The sequence below is a fragment of the Ranitomeya variabilis genome, chromosome 4 (genome assembly GCF_051348905.1).
Source record: "Ranitomeya variabilis isolate aRanVar5 chromosome 4, aRanVar5.hap1, whole genome shotgun sequence".
In the NCBI taxonomy this organism is placed as follows: domain Eukaryota; kingdom Metazoa; phylum Chordata; class Amphibia; order Anura; family Dendrobatidae; genus Ranitomeya; species Ranitomeya variabilis.
In genome coordinates, this window is record NC_135235.1 from 190,274,377 (window position 1) to 190,293,468 (window position 19,092).

The 19,092-nt window shown below is 44.5% G+C and overlaps 2 protein-coding genes across 5 annotated transcripts in view; one reads left to right on the forward strand and one right to left on the reverse strand.

Moving 5' to 3' along the window:
* Positions 1 to 1,341: 1,341 nt before the first annotated feature.
* TMEM143 (transmembrane protein 143) lies at positions 1,342 to 19,045 on the reverse strand. 2 transcript variants are annotated; one of them, XM_077259494.1, is made up of 8 exons: positions 18,923 to 19,045; positions 14,673 to 14,893; positions 13,245 to 13,352; positions 11,939 to 12,136; positions 10,077 to 10,213; positions 9,599 to 9,878; positions 8,446 to 8,635; positions 1,342 to 4,267 (listed from the first exon to the last, which is right to left on the reverse strand). In XM_077259494.1, the coding sequence occupies exons 2-8, from the start codon at positions 14,871 to 14,873 to the stop codon at positions 4,095 to 4,097; spliced, it is 1,287 nt and encodes a 428-aa protein (XP_077115609.1). In that variant the 5' UTR covers positions 14,874 to 14,893; positions 18,923 to 19,045; the 3' UTR covers positions 1,342 to 4,094. The 2 variants fall into 2 exon arrangements, with proteins under 2 accessions (XP_077115609.1, XP_077115610.1); XM_077259495.1 differs by lacking the exon at positions 18,923 to 19,045 and adding an exon at positions 18,813 to 18,892.
* The window catches only part of SYNGR4 (synaptogyrin 4), a 110,073-nt gene continuing 109,915 nt past the window's right edge, over positions 18,935 to 19,092 (forward strand). The window contains exon 1 of one of the 3 annotated variants that reach the window (XM_077259505.1): positions 18,935 to 19,092. The gene's annotated coding sequence lies outside the window, so the exon portion shown is untranslated. The other 2 variants (XM_077259503.1, XM_077259496.1) reach the window with 2 other exon arrangements.

The following is a 19,092-nucleotide window of genomic DNA, read 5'->3' on the forward strand; positions in this document are numbered from 1 at the left end:
TGCTGTAACCCTCAGGAGTCTGGAGGGCATTGCTGCCACTGTAATATGGAGGAGAGAGACTACCTCATCTCTGTTAACCATGGTATTGAGTGCTAAACCCAAGGCATCAAGTATCTATGTGTCCCCACTGTGTGTTTCGTCCTTCCCCATCCCAGCTTTGCCCCCCCAAAACCTCCCAATTTTTGTTTTTTACAACTTTGAGTTATGCAAAGAATTTGCAACATTCGAACGGGTTTTATGCAAAAAAACTGTCGAAAACGCCATTGGGAATCAGGCCGTGTTTTTTTTATTGATGCTAGCTTAAAATCCCTACTATTTTCTTGCTAGCCACACTTCTGGTTTATTTTGTTTTAACTTGCGATGACATTTCATTTTATACTCCCACCACGCATAGGGGAAAATTAACAGAAAATATAACCAGAAGTAAGGGTAGTAAGAGAGACGTCCGGAATTTTAAACAAGTATCAATTAGAAAAATGCTTCATCTTTAAAGATGGTTAACTAAGGACACAGTTTAAGGTCCGTTTCACACGCCCTGATATTTCCTGTACCAGCACACAGTGTACGTGTAATACTTGTGGCGTACGAGTGCTGCATCAGTACTACACATACCGGTGCCTGGGAAGCAGCAGTACTGTTAGCGCTGTTCCCCGGCACGGGTGATGAAACCAGCATGGCTAATGCTGACAGCTGAGGGTTGCAGCCCGCAACTGTGAGTTTTGCCTGGCTGGTAATCAAAAGTACAGGTGAACCCACGCCAGATCTTTCATGTATTTATTTATAGCGCAGGTGGTGGGTGATGAATACTCCCCATCAGCCACCAACTGCTCTCACTGTTATTAGCGGCATCAGGTGTAGGCTGATGGGAGTAGAGTAGTCCATCAGATGCTGTCTGCTCTCACTGTTATTAGTTGAATATAACTCATCATTCTCTCCTGCTTGCGTCGACTGCAGAGTGAGCAGGGGAGAATAATGCAAGCGGTCTTCAGCAGCCGGCACCGGAAAACAGCGTGAACAGTACTGCTGCTACCTAGGTGCCGGTACGTCACACGGATGTCATCCTTGTGCACACGTGCGGGACATTTTGCACCCCGTGCTGCTTTTAAAAAATGGACATGTTAGTGTATTTTACCCATGGACACATGGTCCATGGTAACACACTGACATGTGCATAGACCCATTAACTTGCATGGGTCTGTGCGTGTCAGTGTCACTGGTATGTGTGAAAAGTGTCGCCACATATACGGGAGACACAGATGTGTGAAAGAGGCCCAAACCTATCAGAGAACTCCTTTAATGATAAAAAGAGGGACCACCACCGGACACATAAATAACCCCGGGATGATCCATATGTTTATTAACACAATCTGGGCTTGTTAGTAAACTAGAAAATAGACTTTCCCAAATCCATCAAATCTGAATAAAAGTGAATATGAGGTAAACATTTACCAAAAAACACTAAGATAATCCCTGTGACACAGTCTTCCTACAATATCTATGTAGACTGGAAACCATGTAATTCCAACTTGGATTTTGGAACAGACCAGAATTGCTGAAAGCTTCCCGAGTGGAGATGAGCGGATCAATTCGAAGGACTCTCGTTTAGCGTCCATGGCAGTGGTAGCTGGACGGGAGGCCCTTGAATCTTTTACCATCCGAGGTCCCAGACGAGACATTAATTTGGCCAGCCCTGACTGATCAAATACCGCACCAGAGATGCTGGAAGGTAAGACATTCATGGTCCTCCCATGTAGCTGCCAGCTACTGCTGACCTGGCACAATGGATATAGGAACTTGTAGGGCTCCAAAGAAATCCACACAAATCGAAGTCAACTAAGTGCAATAATTGGAGCATAAGAACAAAGGACTAAGAAATTGTTGTTTTTTTTTTTAAAGTAACAATCAATGAAAATGTTATGATGCTGTATTGACCAACATGCATAAGTGTTGTGTGTGGATTATTTTGTGAAAATATGGCTTATAAGTCTCCTTACCCTGACATGTCACTCTCAACAAGGAGACACCAATCAGAGGTCTCTCACCTAGCCAAATCTGGTGTCATGCTTTGCACTGAGGAAAGGCAACACCCCAAAACAAATGTCTGCAAATTGAGATTCTGGTCATGTGGCAAGGGTCATAAAAGGGTCAAGATTGACCTTTAGGATTGCTACTTCCAATAGGTGGCACTAGAGTTCTAGTCTTCTTCCTCTCTGAAGAGGAAATTTGCAAAAATATGAAACACTAATATATTTTATTAGGTGAAATTGTTCTGTTCCTCAGTCAGTAGCATGTAGTCCCTCTCTCCCATGCAGGACCATCTCAGAAACCTGCTCCTTTAGTAAAAATCTTCACTCTAGTACACAGCGTTTGAAGACACTGTAAGGGAGGTGATGCCGCAGTCTCTCTGCATCTCACCGTATGGGAGACTCATGAAAATAAAAAAAGACTAAAATTTGCAGTCTATACACAATCCTGTACTGTTTTTGCAATGACAGGTCCCCCAACTTGGTATTAAGAGAGAACAAGACACTCCAAATTCAGAATATAACCCAAGCATTTATTTCAAGAACATCAGCAGTAAGTCTGAGTGGAACAATGGGCCAACGTTCGCTCATATGACCTTGATCACGGCCATAAGAGGATACAGACAGGCGCGGGATGATGGTGCAGATATACAACACAGGGACTCGCATCCTTTCGGACAATTCTGGCGTTTCCTGTGGATATGTGATAAATGTGTGAGATGGGGAGAACTCTCTAAACATATAGATGAGCTGACCAGTACTTTTAATCAGATTTTGTGATTGTAAAACCTCCACCCTACCAAATGATACATACTGGTACAGGTAGAAAAGAGTTTCTGCTTAACTTCATAGCGATGCCTGACAAATATGTCATTTATAAAAGTTATTTCAATGTTTAATATTGAAAATTCTTCCTAATATAGAAAACGTAACAGCAGATTCCCCCGTTCTTCATAATGGAAATCTTCCCATCTATTGATGTTTTCTGCTGTTGTTAAATCACTTTCTTCCTTTTTATGTGTTAGTAACTTGATTTCTACAACATAAAAGTGCAAATTGGAAGTAATGAACGCCAACAAACCCAAAGCGAATGTTCAACTTTTATCACGAGATCGTTTGTATGTCCAACATGGTTTTGACCGATTACTTAATGTGCGTTATATTGGCTGGAGCACGGATTACAGAATATCCTGTGTAGATGTAAAATTACATTAGAACCGCTACAAAAATATCTTACAAAATTATTCAGGACATTTCAGTCTGTTGCTTGAATAGCACCAATATATTCCCCAGGGTTTTACAGACACTGCAGTCAATCACTCTCCCGATTAGGGCTCACAATCTACATCTTTGGAGTGTGGGTGGTTTTTCATCAAATTGTCTGAATAAATATTACTAATAAAATGATAAAATATTTTTTTCCCCAACACAAATGGATAAATTAATGAAGCAGCTTAGTTGGGAGACTTACACAAAGCTTCCCAAATACATAGAGACATGCAGAACATATACAGACATTTAAAGGGGTTGTCCCCCCAGACATTTATGACGTATATTCATAGATTAGATGAAGTACAAGGGTCTAACCTCCGAGACCAAACATATTTCCAGAACAGAGGTCCCACCATCCCCCATTCTGGATGGCTACTGACCACCATTGATTGAAGAGGTGGTGGCACATGTGCTGAATCTCTCCATAAATTGCTAAAGGAGTTCTGAATATAGCTGAGAAAATACGCTCTGTACTCGGAGCTCCCGTACGAATGAATGGAGAGAGCCGGCACATGTATTGGCAGTTCTCCAGTCAATGGTGGTCCGACACCAGCCAGATCAGGGGACCCTCATTCTGGAAGTAGGTATGTATTCCAAAGGTTAGACCTGCATCTATCAGACATTTATGGATATGTCAGAAATGTGTCTAGTGAGATAGCCCCTTTAATACCCAATATACAGTAGTCATTTTCTGCAGTGCAACACATATTCAGTACAGTCACAAACACATCACACGCGCGGAGTGTAACTTTTTTTGGATCACAGAACCAAACGCCCATCCTCCTAATACCCGAGCCCTCAGTTGTTCATCAGTACGGCATGTTCTTTAGAAGAGCTTGTGCTTTCTTCTTTTCTATTCAGATTCTTCAGATTCTCAAGTGCTCGTTCTGCGGAGAATGTAATCTGGAATCCAGCTTTTGATTGCAGCCACGATTCTACTTCCTTTTTGATCTTTAGCGTTATTTCAGGGTCTTGTCAGAAGTAAAATAAAAAAGAAACAGACATGGGTTCTTATGACTTCCAGTTACAGATACAATAAGCATTAGTGCAGATATAAAAGAAATCTTCAGCATTTGTGCAGCGAATATGAACTACCCATTATTAACACAACAGGAAGCGTACACGGATGGCTGCCCCAGTATGACAGCTATACGTGACCACTTTATTCAGAAAATCTGGGCTCCGCGGCCTCGAACTACTGTGGAAAGGAATGAATCCGCTTCCTCACACGTTTCCTTCTGCTGTTAATCACTGTAAACATTTCACATTTGTTCTGGTTTCTTCAGGAGCTTCAGAAAAACAGAAAAATGGATGGGAGAGCGGAAGAAAGAGCAGACACTTGAAGGGGTATACCAATCTGACGCTTTGTTTGCTATCTTAGGCACTGACTCTATATTAAAATTAAGTAGGAAGAGCAGAAACAGTTGTGGGAGCTCGCTACGATGCTGCTGTGTGAGCTACTGGAGCATCATGAGTGGAAATGGTTTAGTCTGACACACTAGCGCTATGGTAGGGATGGCTCCTTCTTCATGGATCCCTATTTCCCCACATTAAAAATACCCCCCCACACACAAATAACAAGTGCTTCACAGAATATGTGCATATCTGTAATCTTTACAGCACTGTGATACATGTAATACAGACCAGACAGTATTGCAGCTGGCCTTCCAAACCGTGTCCCGTCACCACTGCTCTCCTCCCGCCAATGCCCTGATGCTGTCCTCACCACTCTCCTCCCACTAATGCTATCCTCACCACTCTCCTCCCACTAATGCTCTAATGCGGTCCTCACCACTCTCCTCCCACTAATGCTGTCCTCACCACTCTCCTCCCACTAACGCTCTAAAGCTGTCCTCACCATTCTCCTCCCATTAATGCTGTCCTCACCACTCTCCTCCCACTAATGCTCTAATGCTGTGCTCACCACTATCCTCCCATTAATACTCTAATGCTGTGCTCACTGCTCTCCTCCTTCTAATACTCTAATGCTGTCCTCACTACTCTTCTCCCATTAATGCTCTAATGCTGTCCTCGCCACTCTCCTCCCACTAATGCTGTCCTCACCACTCTCCTCCCACTAACGCTCTAAAGCTGTCCTCACCACTCTCCTCCCATTAATGCTGTCCTCACCGCTCTCCTCCCACTAATGCTCTAATGCTGTCCTCACCGCTCTCCTCCCACTAATGCTCTAATGCTGTGCTCACTGCTCTCCTCCTTCTAATACTCTAATGCTGTCCTCACTACTCTTCTCCCATTAATGCTCTAATGCTGTCCTCGCCACTCTCCTCCCACTAATGCTGTCCTCACCACTCTCCTCCCACTAATGCTCTAATGCTGTGCTCACCACTCTCCTCCCACTAATGCTCTAATGCTGTCCTCACCGCTCTCCTCCCACTAATGCTCTAATGCTGTGCTCACTGCTCTCCTCCTTCTAATACTCTAATGCTGTCCTCACCGCTCTCCTCCCACTAATGCTCTGATGCTGTCCTCACCGCTCTCCTCCTGCTAATACTCTAATGCTGTCCTCATGGCTCTCCTCCCATTAATGCTCTAAAGCTGTCCTCACCGCTCTCCTCCCACTAATGCTCTAATGCTGTCCTCACCGCTCTCCTCCCACTAATGCTCTAATGCTGTCCTCACCGCTCTCCTCCCCCTAATACTCTAATGCTGTCCTCATGGCTCTCCTCCCACTAATGCTCTAATGCTGTCCTCACCACTCTCCTCCCACTAATGCTCTAATGCTGTCCTCACTGCTGTTCTCCCACTAATGCTCTAATGCTGTCCTCACCGCTCTCCTCCCCCTAATACTCTAATGCTGTCCTCATGGCTCTCCTCCCACTAATGCTCTAATGCTGTCCTCACCACTCTCCTCCCACTAATGCTCTAATGCTGTCCTCACTGCTGTTCTCCCACTAATGCTCTAATGCTGTCCTCACCACTCTCTTCCCACTAATGCTCTAATGCTGTCCTTACCGCCCTCCTCCCACTAATACTCTAATGCTGTCCTCACCACTCTCCTCCCACTAATGCTCTAATGCTGTCCTCACTGCTGTTCTCCCACTGATGCTCTAATGCTGTCCTCACTGCTCTCCTCCTACTAATACTCTAATGCTGTCCTCACCACTCTCCTCCCACTAATGCTCTAATGCTGTCCTCACCGCTCTCCTCCCACTAATACTCTAATGCTGTCCTTGCGGCTCTCCTCCCACTAATGCTCTAATGCTGTCCTCACTGCTCTCCTCCCCACTAATGCTCTAATGCTGTCCCCACCGCTCTCCTCCCACTAATGCACTAATTCTGTCCGCACCGCCCTCCTCCCACTAATGCTCTAATGCTGTCCTCACCGCTCTCCTCCCACTAATGCTCTAATGCTGTCCTCACCACTCTCCTCCCACTAATGCTCTAATGCTGTCCTCACCGCTCACCTCCCACTAATGCTCTAATGCTGTCCTCGCTGCTCTCCTCCCACTAATACTCTAATGCTGTCCCCACCGCATTCCTCCCACTAATGCTCTCATGCTGTCCCCACCGTTCATCTCCCACTAATGCTCTAATGCTGTCCTCACCGCTCTCCTCCTACTAATACTCTAATGCTGTCCCCACCGCTCTCCTCCCACTAATGCTCTAATGCTGTCCTCACCGTTCTCCGCCCACTAATGCACTAATGCTGTCCTCACCGCCCTCCTCCCACTAATACTCTAATGCTGTCCCCACCGCTTTCCTCCCACTAATGCTCTAAAGCTGTCCTCACCGCTCTCCTCCCACTAATGCTCCAACACTGTCAACAATGCTTTCCTCCCACCAATGTTCTAATGCTGTCCTCACCACTCTCCTCCCACCAATGTTCTAATGCTGTCCTCACCGCTCTCCTCCCACTAATACTCTAATGCTGTCCCCACCGCTTTCCTCCCACTAATGCTCTAAAGCTGTCCTCACCGCTCTCCTCCCACTAATGCTCTAATGCTGTCCCCACAGCTCTCCTCCCACTAATGCTCTAATGCTGTCCTCACCGCTCTCCTCCTACTAATACTCTAATGCTGTCCTCACCGCTCTCCTCCCACTAATGCTCTAATGCTGTCCTCACCACTCTCCTCCCACCAATGCTCTAATGCTGTCCTCACCGCTTTCCTCCCACTAATGCACTAATTCTGTCCCCACCACTCTCCTCCCACTAATGCTCCAACGCTGTCAACAATGCTTTCCTCCCACCAATGTTCTAATGCTGTCCCCACCGCTCTCTTCCCACCAATGTTCTAATGCTGTACCCACTACTCTCCTCCTGTCCCCACTGCTCTAATGCTGTCAACAGTGCGCTCCTTTTATCATCATTGCTCCCTTAGTGCAGACATGGTGGCAGGAGAGCAGTGGTGACATTATTTCCTTTTTTTAAAATAAAACTGCACCTCTTACTGAGACATTTATATAATATTGAACATGTTGCCAATTTTCTAAATAAATATATTTCTAAATATGCTATTGACAAGAAATTTGGTAACAACCCATCCAATCCACACAGGCAAATAACTCAAACTATAGAAGTCCATAAATGAAGTTATGTGTAATGTGGTAATGCTTCGAAGTGATGGTGTGACGCAGGTCGGGTATTTGGTGGGGGAGGTAATTACGTTATAGGATATGGGTATTAAACCCTTGATACATATCTCTACTTTTATTTGTTGGGAAATACTTCTGTTCCTTGGGATTTAGTTATGTAATGAAACAAACTGTTTGTGTGCTACATATTCAATTGTGTTATAAAATTAACCTAAAATGAGAACATTTATATGTGTACACTATTGGTTTTTCATACGTGTATTCATTGTATTACCACTTATACATTGTACAGATATATGTATATATGAAGGCATTTCCCAGATTAGCTCATCCATCTAAATTTTAGTCTTTATTGTCTGTAGTTGGTGTTTGTCTGTATGCATTGTTGGAAAAGTATTTGTTTGAATAAAACTTGACTTTTATATAAAAATTATTATTATTCTGTTCCTGGCACATCTCTTTTTTCGGTTGTTCCTATATCCTAGTGCCCCATGGGGACCAAAGATACATATTAGATTGGGTTACAACAATGTGTTAGTAATCTGTAACAAAAGCAGAAATATGCCTTTATGTTCCAGGTTACATGAGGCCTCACCTATCTTATCTCCATCGCATGGTATGTCAAGTTGTTTCATAAAGCTGTGCGCCAAGATGACCTCTTTTGCATGTTCTTCCTGAGCTCGTAGAGTAAGGGCACCGAGGAGCTCAGAATTATTGGATGTGCTTCTGTAATACAGCATGTGAGCCAGTTCTAGTGAATGTGCTTTCCTTCTCTGTGCAAACATCTGTGAAAGACATAAAAAAAAATATTTGTTATTTCTGAAAATAAAATTACAATGTCCTGTACAGGGGAAAATATCAGTGTGGCTTCCACGACGCGGAATCTCTGCAAGAAATCCGCAAGTGAACTTGGTCTGGGTGTCACAACTAGACGTAAACCTTTAGCAGCTACAACTGCGTCTAAACAGTGGCTGCAATTTATAATACATGTATATGATTACAGCTGAGCGCCCATTGCCTGGCATGGTTCAGACACTTTGATGGGGTCTTGTTTATTTTGGCCGTAAACATAAGATAATATCACCAGTGAAGAACCAGAGATGGCGTCCTAGTGTGGAGATCCACCACAATCTAAAAATTATCACTTATTCAGTGGATAGGTGATAATTTTTAGACACTGAAGTTCCTCTTTAACCATGTCAATGCAGATCAAAAAATCCCATTATGTCAGGGGAAAAAAAAATGCTAAAGTGACTAACGACTAATGTATTAGAGAAAGCATTGATTAGCACCCAATAGACATTGTGCCACGGAATCTTGGTTAGTGAGAAAAAACCTACAAAAGTAAAACAGCTTGGCGGATGTATAACCTTAAGAATAACACCTCCAAAATACTTTAGACGCAACGCAAGACTCAAGCTTGAAATAACTTCTGAACTAATAGGGGGAGTACTAAGGTATCTGGACTTTTCTGCAATTGCCAAACACCACCAAATGTAGGAAGTGTTAATCTTTTTACCTTATGCCAAAGTATGATATCATTTCAGACATTTTTTAAGACCAGGGTTAGTGCTCATACAGATGGGGTGGAAGTGCTTCGCGGACGCACTGATGCAGACGCCAGGAGGTTAGATGCCATGTGCACTGTGGTCATGTATGATCTATGCACATTCTGTACAGATACGGACGACCACTTTATAGCAGCGTTTTTTGGTTTGCCAGAAATTTGATCATTTCTCTCTTCTTACCTTCCAAGTTCGAAATGTCATAAACCCAGCAAATAGGAAGAGCAGGACAGAAGTTCCAATCTTCAGATCTGTTAGGACCACCATCCCGACATTGACAAACACTATTCCTCCGCTCACCAGCAGCATAGTGTTAATTAGTGTGCGGTCAATACTTGACGTCCGGACCTTAACTACGGGGAGAAGCTGTTCCAGTCCCTCCAGAGGGATGTCCTTAAAACACTTTAAGACCATATGAGAATTTTTTGGCCGGGCTGCCACTATGACTCTCTTAAAGTATCGCCTGGCGAACAAAAATAACACGTTGCACTACATATACTGAACGGAAATAAAGCATTAGAAACAATAGTCTAATTAAAGGGTTAATAATAATTATTAGAGTGTGCTCCGAAAACAACAGACTGCCTACATGACATGCATTCTACAGTATATACTTCTATATTTACATTGTACATGACGAGCACCCAGAAACATGTCTTGCCTTTCTGGTGGGGTGCGAGGAGATCTGGAGAACCAAGAATCTTGAGGCTTAGGGCTCATTAGCAAAGCAAGTGGTCCTAATCTCTGGCCAAGAGCCCAGTAACGGATGTATTCATATTTGTCGAGGTTAACATGCACCTGAAAAATAAATTATGGTAAATTATAATATTTGTTACCAGGAGTCAAGATGGCGCATCAACCATGACAGTGAGATGGCGTATCAACCATGACAGTGAGATGGCGCAACCACCATGACAGTGAGACGGTGCATCGACCATGACAGCGAGATGGCGCAACCACCATGACAGTGAGACGGTGCATCAACCATGACAGTGAGATGGCGCAACCACCATGACAGTGAGATGGAGCAACCACCATGACAGGGAGACGGTGCATCAACCATGACAGTGAGACGGCGCAACTACCATGACAGTGAGATGGTGCATCAACCATGACAGTGAGATGGCGCAACCACCATGACAGCGAGACGGCGCATCAACCATGACAGTGAGATGGCGCAACTACCATGACAGTGAGATGGTGCATCAACCATGATAGTGAGATGGTGCATCAACCATGATAGTGAGATGGAGCAACCACCATGACAGCGAGACGGCACATCAACCATGACAGCGAGATGGGGCATCATCCATGACAGCAAGATGGAGCAACCACCATGACAGTGAGATGGTGCAAGCACCATGACAGTGAGACGGCGCATCAACCATGACAGTGAGATGGCGCAACCACCATGACAGTGAGATGGAGCATAAACCATGACAGTGAGATGGCACATCAACCATAACAGTGAGATGGAGCATCAACCATGACAGTGAGATGGGAGCATCAACCATGACAGTGAGATGGAGTATCGACCATGACAACGAGATGGCGCAACCACCATGACAGTGAGACTGCTCTGCTGTTAAAATCCGAGAAATTGACAGACGGACCCCGGTGAACCCCGATTGAGGCTCTGAATGTAGATGTGGTCAGAGCCTTATAGTAAGATTATGCCCAATTGTGGCCTTATAAGGATTTTCCATAACCAAAAAATCACCTATCTAATAGAGTTGCAGTATATGTCTGGTTTGTTAGTCTGGGGTCTCCGCTGATACAGAGAATGGGGTTTCTGGTGTCTGCACGCATCATCACAGCTCTTTTCACAGTCTATGGGACTGCTGAAGGTAGAGCTCTGTAGGTCTGTCCAGGACATAGACCATGAATGGAGCTGTGGCCACTTGCGCTCCATTCAAGATTCAGGGGGGCCCCATACTGGTGATCTAATGGATGTTCCCTTTAGAAAACTGATAATACACAAAAACAGGTTGCAGTACTGCAGATATCAAAATATGTATTACAATAAAGAAATGCTAAATATACGACCAAAGGTTTTATTACATTATCGGTACGGTACAGTTTGTTTACAAAGAAAAAAAAACTAAGCTTTGGTAACCCTCAATGGGTCCACTGACTATTCTCCAATGCTGCTTCTGGTGTCTGTGATTGTCTGCAGTGCTGAGGTCACGTCCATAGCACTGCAGCCAGTGAGCTCAGTGACTATGACCGAAGTAGACACACAAGCTGCTTAGAGCCGCTGATCTGCTCTGTATGCAATAACGAATCCAGCACCGGAGACTTGGGTCTTGGACCATGGGAGGAGGAATAAAGCACAGTTTGTTCTTTCAATACAAACTACAGCTGGGGTGACGGAGCTTTTCTGGAACCAGGAAACCCCTTAATGACAGACACCCCTGAGGCACGTAAGATATTCATGAGAAAGAGATTCAGAATCTAATAATTGGCGGCATTTTCATGAATATGGGCTCATCCCACAGAAGAAGACAACATCAAGTCCCTAACCTGCACTCCATCCTGGGGGTGGTGCACTATTAAAGCATATGCCAGGGCATCCTCTGACAAGACGTTAAAATTTCCCTGATCCAAAACAGGTTGTAAGCGTTCCAGCACTTCCTTCTCCATGGATAATTTCTCCAAGTCAGAAAGGCCAGCAGGTTCCAGCAGGGCATCACGGTCAGGGTTAATAGGATCATACAGGACCTAAGAGAGACAAAAATGGTACAATTATCCCCGTACAAACTTTATTACCATGACATTGTCAACTAGGTTTTATGAGTTTCTAAGTATTTGTATCTATATATTGAAAAAGGCTACCATGATCTGAAAGTAGGTGCAAATTGTCTTTTCAGATGAGAGGATTTGATCTTTAGCGCCACCTATTAGTAGTAGTGATCCTAAAGGTCATTATCGACCCTTTAACGAGCCTTGCCACATGACTTAGGAAAAAAGCCAAACCAAAATCTCAATTTGCTGACAGGTGTTTCAGGGTGTTGCCCCTCATCAGTGCAAAGCATGAGATCAGATATGGCTGCATGAGAGGTATCTGACTGGGGTCCTAAGGGTATTGTTTCTCCTTGTGGAAAATGACATGCAAGGGTAAGGCCATGAAATACTCCATAGGAGGTGGAGATCCACAGGTCACCACGCAGGTCAGATAAGAAGACGATGTATTCAATACACAATGCATTTCATGGACGATCCTTCCCGTTCATCATTGGAATGTGGGTGCAGTCTCCAATATGTGGGACGCAACGCGCAGCAGGATCACAGCAGAATGAACGGCCATAGGCACAACATCAAAAGTGACCAACCATAGCCTGACAAGCCATTTCTTAATGCATCACCAAAAAAAAGGCCTGATAAGTTACGTTTCACCATTCTTGAACATATACCTGAGACCTGTCTGGACCGGATACGGCGGCTGAATAACAGAGAGTCCTTCTGAATATATATGTTGGCCACTTTGCCTCCAAAGGGTTTGAAGACTAGTATTGAAGGGCCCTTTCTTTTGGTTTATTTTTACTCTTCAAAGAGGAAGAGAACTTGAATCAGATCTCATGCTTTGCTCTCAGGAGGGGCAACAACCCCAAACACGTGTCTCAGGAGATTAAGCATGTGCACTGCTGCTCCATTTATCAGGGATATTTCTGCCAACTGTTGAGTGTCCACTCTCTGTTCAATAATCAGTCTTTTAAATGGGTTATCTATGCATGTCCTCACATAAAGCCTTCTCACATTACTAACTCCCACCACAGAACAGAGGACGATGGAGTGGGCTACACTTGGGAGGAATGAGGAGACCACTCACTTGAAGCTCCTGCAGGATGGAGTGGTAAGGCTGAAGAAGGGAGACTTCCAGGTGTTTTACAAAACTAAGAAAGGCCTGCTTCTCCATCTGATTGGATGTGTGGAACTCCTGGAAGATAAAAAGAGAATGGCCGTGGGGTTACATAAGTTATGGCTTCTATGATAAATTACATTGCACATCCAGAGCTGGCCCTTTGACCATGGCCTTTTGGGGTCCCTTTCCTGCAGGCTTCATAAAAATATTCATTTTGTTCCCATCCCAACTCCTGATGCACAACCATTTACCAATTTTTTATCCAGCCCTAGCTGAAGCCTTAACAGTTTTTACTGCATGGTAAGCCCTTAAAGGGGTTGTCCATTTTCAAAGATTATCGCTCCAGAGACTCAGGGAGGAGAAGTAACACAACAAGCTGAGCTTTCAGTCCTCCTGCTGTTGCCCCAGTGGATATGTACATGCTGCAGCATCATGATGGCAGCGCTGCACCTAATCGCTGACCTCAGCAGGCCAGGTTGGCGTTATCATTTTTGTCTCCCTGATCCTCTGGAGTCATAATCTTTGTTAGAGGAAAACCTCTTAAAGAAAAACATTTTTGAAGAGCTTTGCATCTAAAAATGCATTTTTGCCTCGGTGTATGGGCTGCTGAGGGATGAGATGATGAAAACATTTTGGGAAGAGGGCAACTGGCATCTACTGACTGAAGCAACATTTGCACTATCAAATCCCCTATTTTTGGAAGTAAGAAGAAACATAAGGTATTATTGGGGTGGTACAACCTCCTTATTAGCTCTACAAAGTATACCCTGAAACTCTCAGCTTGTGTTGGCGAGGCAATACCTGCAGATAGGACGTGTGACTGGGTTGTCCCAAGGTTCATTGACTATTGGAGGGATGCATTTTCCTCTGTAATACATTCTCTCCAACTAAAATTTTGAAAGGCAAAGTGGGGCCCATTATACTTATCGGAGGACTATGTGAGGCTATTATACTGAACAAAGGACTATGTGAGGCCATTATACTGTATGGAAGACTGTGTGGGGCCATTATACTGTATGGAAGACTGTGTGGGGCCATTATACTGTACAGAGGACTATGTGGGCCCATTATATTGTACAGAGGACTGTGTGGGACCCATTGTACTGTATGGAGGACTGTGTGGGTTTCATACGGTGTATGGGGGCACTTTTATTGGAATCATACTATTATCTGTATTATTTCATTTTTATCCTTTGTTATTACTCATTTAAATTTGTCCATTGGGGCATAAGCTTTTTACTGCTCTGACATGTTATATGATTCCAGTATGGCCCATTTGTGATTTTTTTTGGGGGGGGATGAAGTCCCCGATAGCCAGGGAAATGTTGACTATAATCAGCAGATATGAAGAATCGGTGCAGACAGCAGAACGCCTGCTCCGTCTGACTTACTGACCTCGGATAAATGCTCCACCAGCTGGTTTGTAGACAGCGGGATATATCTCTCTTGATACTGTACAGTCCAGTCCTTGGGTTCACTTGGTTTCCACATTTTTCTGTATTCTGCCATTTTAGCAGATAGTGAGCCCATTGTACGGGTTACTGAATTCCTCACCCCAATCCCCGTTCGGAGAGCCCCCCAGGCTATGTGCATCATGCTGCAGGCCAAAAGTGTCCCTAGGCAAGAAAAACAGAATGTTCTGATGATTACTGAAGGTCACGTGATATCCTAGCTATAGAAAGCAATATATCTAGTATGATACCGATGACTAACAGTGCGGGGAAGACCCCATCCAAATATTCAGGAGAATCAGTCCAAGGCATTCAGACACATAGTGATACAACTCGCAGACCTGAACCCATCTGGCTCCAATCTCAGGAGCACACTGACATAATAGAGGATGCCCCAGATGCCAAAAACAACTCCTGGGCCCAATTTTATTTCCCATACAGAAACTCCCCATCCCACCAATGTGTTTAGCCCTACACCTAATAAACCAGTCCATGACTGGCGTTCACGGGAGGAAGTCATTTCTGCGATGTAAATAAATGATCGCAGGTTCAAGTCCCCTAAGGGGACTAATATATACAGTGAAAAATTAAAAAACAAAACTTTCAAAAAATACATATATATATATATATATATATATATATATATATATATATATATATATATATATATATATATATATATATATATATATATATATACAGGTCCTTCTAAAAAAAATAGCATATAGTGTTACATTTCATTATTTACCATAATGTAATGATTACAATTAAACTTTCATATATTATAGATTCATTATCCACCAACTGAAATTTGTCAGGTCTTTTATTGTTTTAATACTGATGATTTTGGCCTACAACTCCTGATAACCCAAAAAACCTGTCTCAATAAATTAGCATATCAAGAAAAGGTTCTCTAAACGACCTATTACCCTAATCTTCTGAATCAACTAATTAACTCTAAACACATGCAAAAGATACCTGAGGCTTTTAAAAACTCCCTGCCTGGTTCATTACTCAAAACCCCCATCATGGGTAGGACTAGCGACCTGACAGATGTCAAGAAGGCCATCATTGACACCCTCAAGCAAGAGGGTAAGACCCAGAAAGAAATTTCTCAACAAATAGGCTGTTCCCAGAGTGCTGTATCAAGGCACCTCAATGGTAAGTCTGTTGGAAGGAAACAATGTGGCAGAAAACGCTGTACAACGAGAAGAGGTGACCGGACCCTGAGGAAGATTGTGGAGAAGGACCGATTCCAGACCTTGGGGAACCTGAGGAAGCAGTGGACTGAGTCTGGTGTGGAAACATCCAGAGCCACCGTGCACAGGCGTGTGCAGGAAATGGGCTACAGGTGCCGCATTCCCCAGGTAAAGCCACTTTTGAACCATAAACAGCGGCAGAAGCGCCTGACCTGGGCTACAGAGAAGCAGCACTGGACTGTTGCTAAGTGGTCCCAAGTACTTTTTTCTGATGAAAGCAAATTTTGCATGTCATTCGGAAATCAAGGTGCCAGAGTCTGGAGGAAGACTGGGGAGAAGGAAATGCCAAATGCCTGAAGTCCAGTGTCAAGTACCCACAGTCAGTGATGGTGTGGGGTGCCATGTCAGCTGCTGGTGTTGGTCCACTGTGTTTCATCAAGGGCAGGGTCAATGCAGCTAGCTATCAGGAGATTTTGGAGCACTTCATGCTTCCTGGCACCTGCTCACAGTGCCAAAACCACTGGTAAATGGTTTACTGACCATGGTATTACTGTGCTCAATTGGCCTGCCAACTCTCCTGACCTGAACCCCATAGAGAATCTGTGGGATATTGTGAAGAGAAAGTTGAGAGACGCAAGACCCAACACTCTGGATGAGCTTAAGGCCGCTATTGAAGCATCCTGGGCCTCCATAACATCTCAGCAGTGTCACAGGCTGATTGCCTCCATGCCACGCCGCATTGAAGCAGTCATTTCTGCCAAAGGATTCCCGACCAAGTATTGAGTACATAACTGAACATTATTATTTGATGGTTTTTTTGTTTGTTATTAAAAAACACTTTTATTTGATTGGACGGTTGAAATATGCTAATTTATTGAGACAGGTTTTTTGGGTTATCAGGAGTTGTAGGCCAAAATCATCAGTATTAAAACAATAAAAGACCTGACAAATTTCAGTTGGTGGATAATGAATCTATAATATATGAAAGTTTAATTGTAATCATTACATTATGGTAAATAATGAAATTTAACACTATATGCTAATTTTTTGATAAGGACCTGTATATATATATATATATATATATATATATATATAAAAAAAATTTTAAAAAATAATCCCAGTTTCCCCCATTAAAAATGTATTTAAAAAATACACATACGGCATTTGGTACAGCATTATTCGATATAGCAACTCCGCTTTTTTGTCTTGTTTTCAGTGTTTTTTTTTTTTTACTTTTTATTAAGTCGTTACATTTTTGCACAAATATGCTTACATTCCCCAGCCTCGGAGGGATTTACTATACTTCTAACATTTTTGTGCAAGTTTCTCGACACTTTCGCAGAAAATGTGACTTTTTTTAAGCAAAATTTTAACTCAAAAAGACGAAACCTCTTCTCAACTGCCATATTCCCCAGTGTAAAATAACAGCCCATACTCAGCTCCGATGCTGTTTCAGTGACTTTAGGTCTCTCGTGACATTGTTACGCCACAAGACCCCTGCAGCCAATCATCGCTTGCATCACTGTCACTTCTTTCGGACATGGCCGACACCTCGAAGCAGTCAGACAGCAGAGCAGATCTCAATTCTTTTGGAGTGACAAGGTCGCTGATTGGCTGCAGGGGTCACATGCAGTAACGACAAGCCCAGCAGCGTTCCAGCGATTTACCAGAGGGGGGTGCAGGCTGGTTTTAGTTATACTGGGAAATACAGTATTGGGAATTGCTGACCAGAGTAGTTGACAACCCCTTTAACACAATGACGCTAGTCTGAATGAGCCCTTAAAAAGCGTTAGAAATTTTATAAGACCCTTTCCACGAAATGACATGAGGACATCAACTGTACAACAAAAGGGATGAAAAGAGCATTTCCTGGCAGTAATCCGATATTATTCCCATGTATCACAGCCGGCTCAGTGACATTATAGTATGGTGACCCCAGGAGAGAAGAGATACGACCCGCAGTGAATCACCAGAACAACCATTAAAGATGGCAGACGGGACAATAATACCCGGCATATAGACAGCGCCCAACTTCAGGAACACCCGGGGTGCCACCACACCTCTATGTACACCCGGGGTGTCACCGCACCTCTGTATACACCCGGGGTGGGCACCGCACCTCTATGTACACCTGGCGTGCCACCGCACCTCTATGTACACCCGGGGTGCCACCGCACCTCTATGTACACTCGGGGTGCCACCGCACCTCTATGTACACCCGGGGAGGGCACCGCACCTCTACATACGCCTGGGGTGTCACCGCACCTCTATATACACCTGGCGTGCCACCGCACCTCTATGTACACTCGGGGTGCCACTGCACCTCTATGTACACCCAGGGTGTCACCGCACCTCTATATACACCCGGGGTGCCACCGCACCTCTATGTACACTCGGGGTGCCACCGCACCTCTATATACACCTGGCGTGCCACCGCACCTTTATGTACACCCGGGGTATCACCGCACCTCTATATACACCCGGGGTGCCACCACACCTCTATATACACCTGGCGTACCACCGCACCTCTATGAACACCCGGGGAGGGCACCGCACCTCTACATACGCCTGGGGTGTCACTGCACCTTTATGTACACCCGGGGAGGGCACTGTACACCCGGGGTGGGACTGCACATCCACTGCACCAGGGGTGGGCACCACACCTCTACATACACCTCGGGTGGGCACCGCACCTCCATTATTAGCACACACTCATATCTGCCACCTATTTCCCCTGCTAGAATCATCCCCTTTAAGAGATATGGCCCCCAAGACACCGCAGCAGGCTCCTGAGTTTATTAGCAGTCTCGGATATTGCTGGCAGACTGGTGCGAGCCCCGCAGCAATAATGGCGCAGGCACCAGCCGCAGTGGGCACCGCCGTACCCCGCTCTCTGCGTTCCCCTCATATACACTGAGCCGGCAGTATAGAAGCGTCAATCTGTCGTCATGGAGACGTCCGCCCCCCTCCCCGCCTGCGTTATAAGAGCGCTAACCTCTGTGCGAGCAGAGCTGACATTGAGATCCCGGGCATGCGCAGTCACAGCCTCTCACACTTCCGCCTATTTCCAACCTCGACGTCACGACGTACAAAGGAGGGAATTGCGCATGCTCGGACTTTCCCGCGCTTATTCAGTTGCGGACGTTGCTCAGGTTTACCTCTCTG

Coding starts and splice junctions, on each gene's coding strand:
- TMEM143 (XM_077259494.1), bottom strand. CDS start 14,873: ATGATGCACATAGCCTGGGGGGCTCTCCGAACGGGGATTGGGGTGAGG. Junction 12,137..13,244: donor CCATCCTGCAGGAGCTTCAA/GTGAGTGGTCTC, acceptor TGTCTCTCTTAG/GTCCTGTATGATCCTATTAA. Junction 10,214..11,938: donor ACCCCCAGGATGGAGTGCAG/GTTAGGGACTTG, acceptor TTTATTTTTCAG/GTGCATGTTAACCTCGACAA.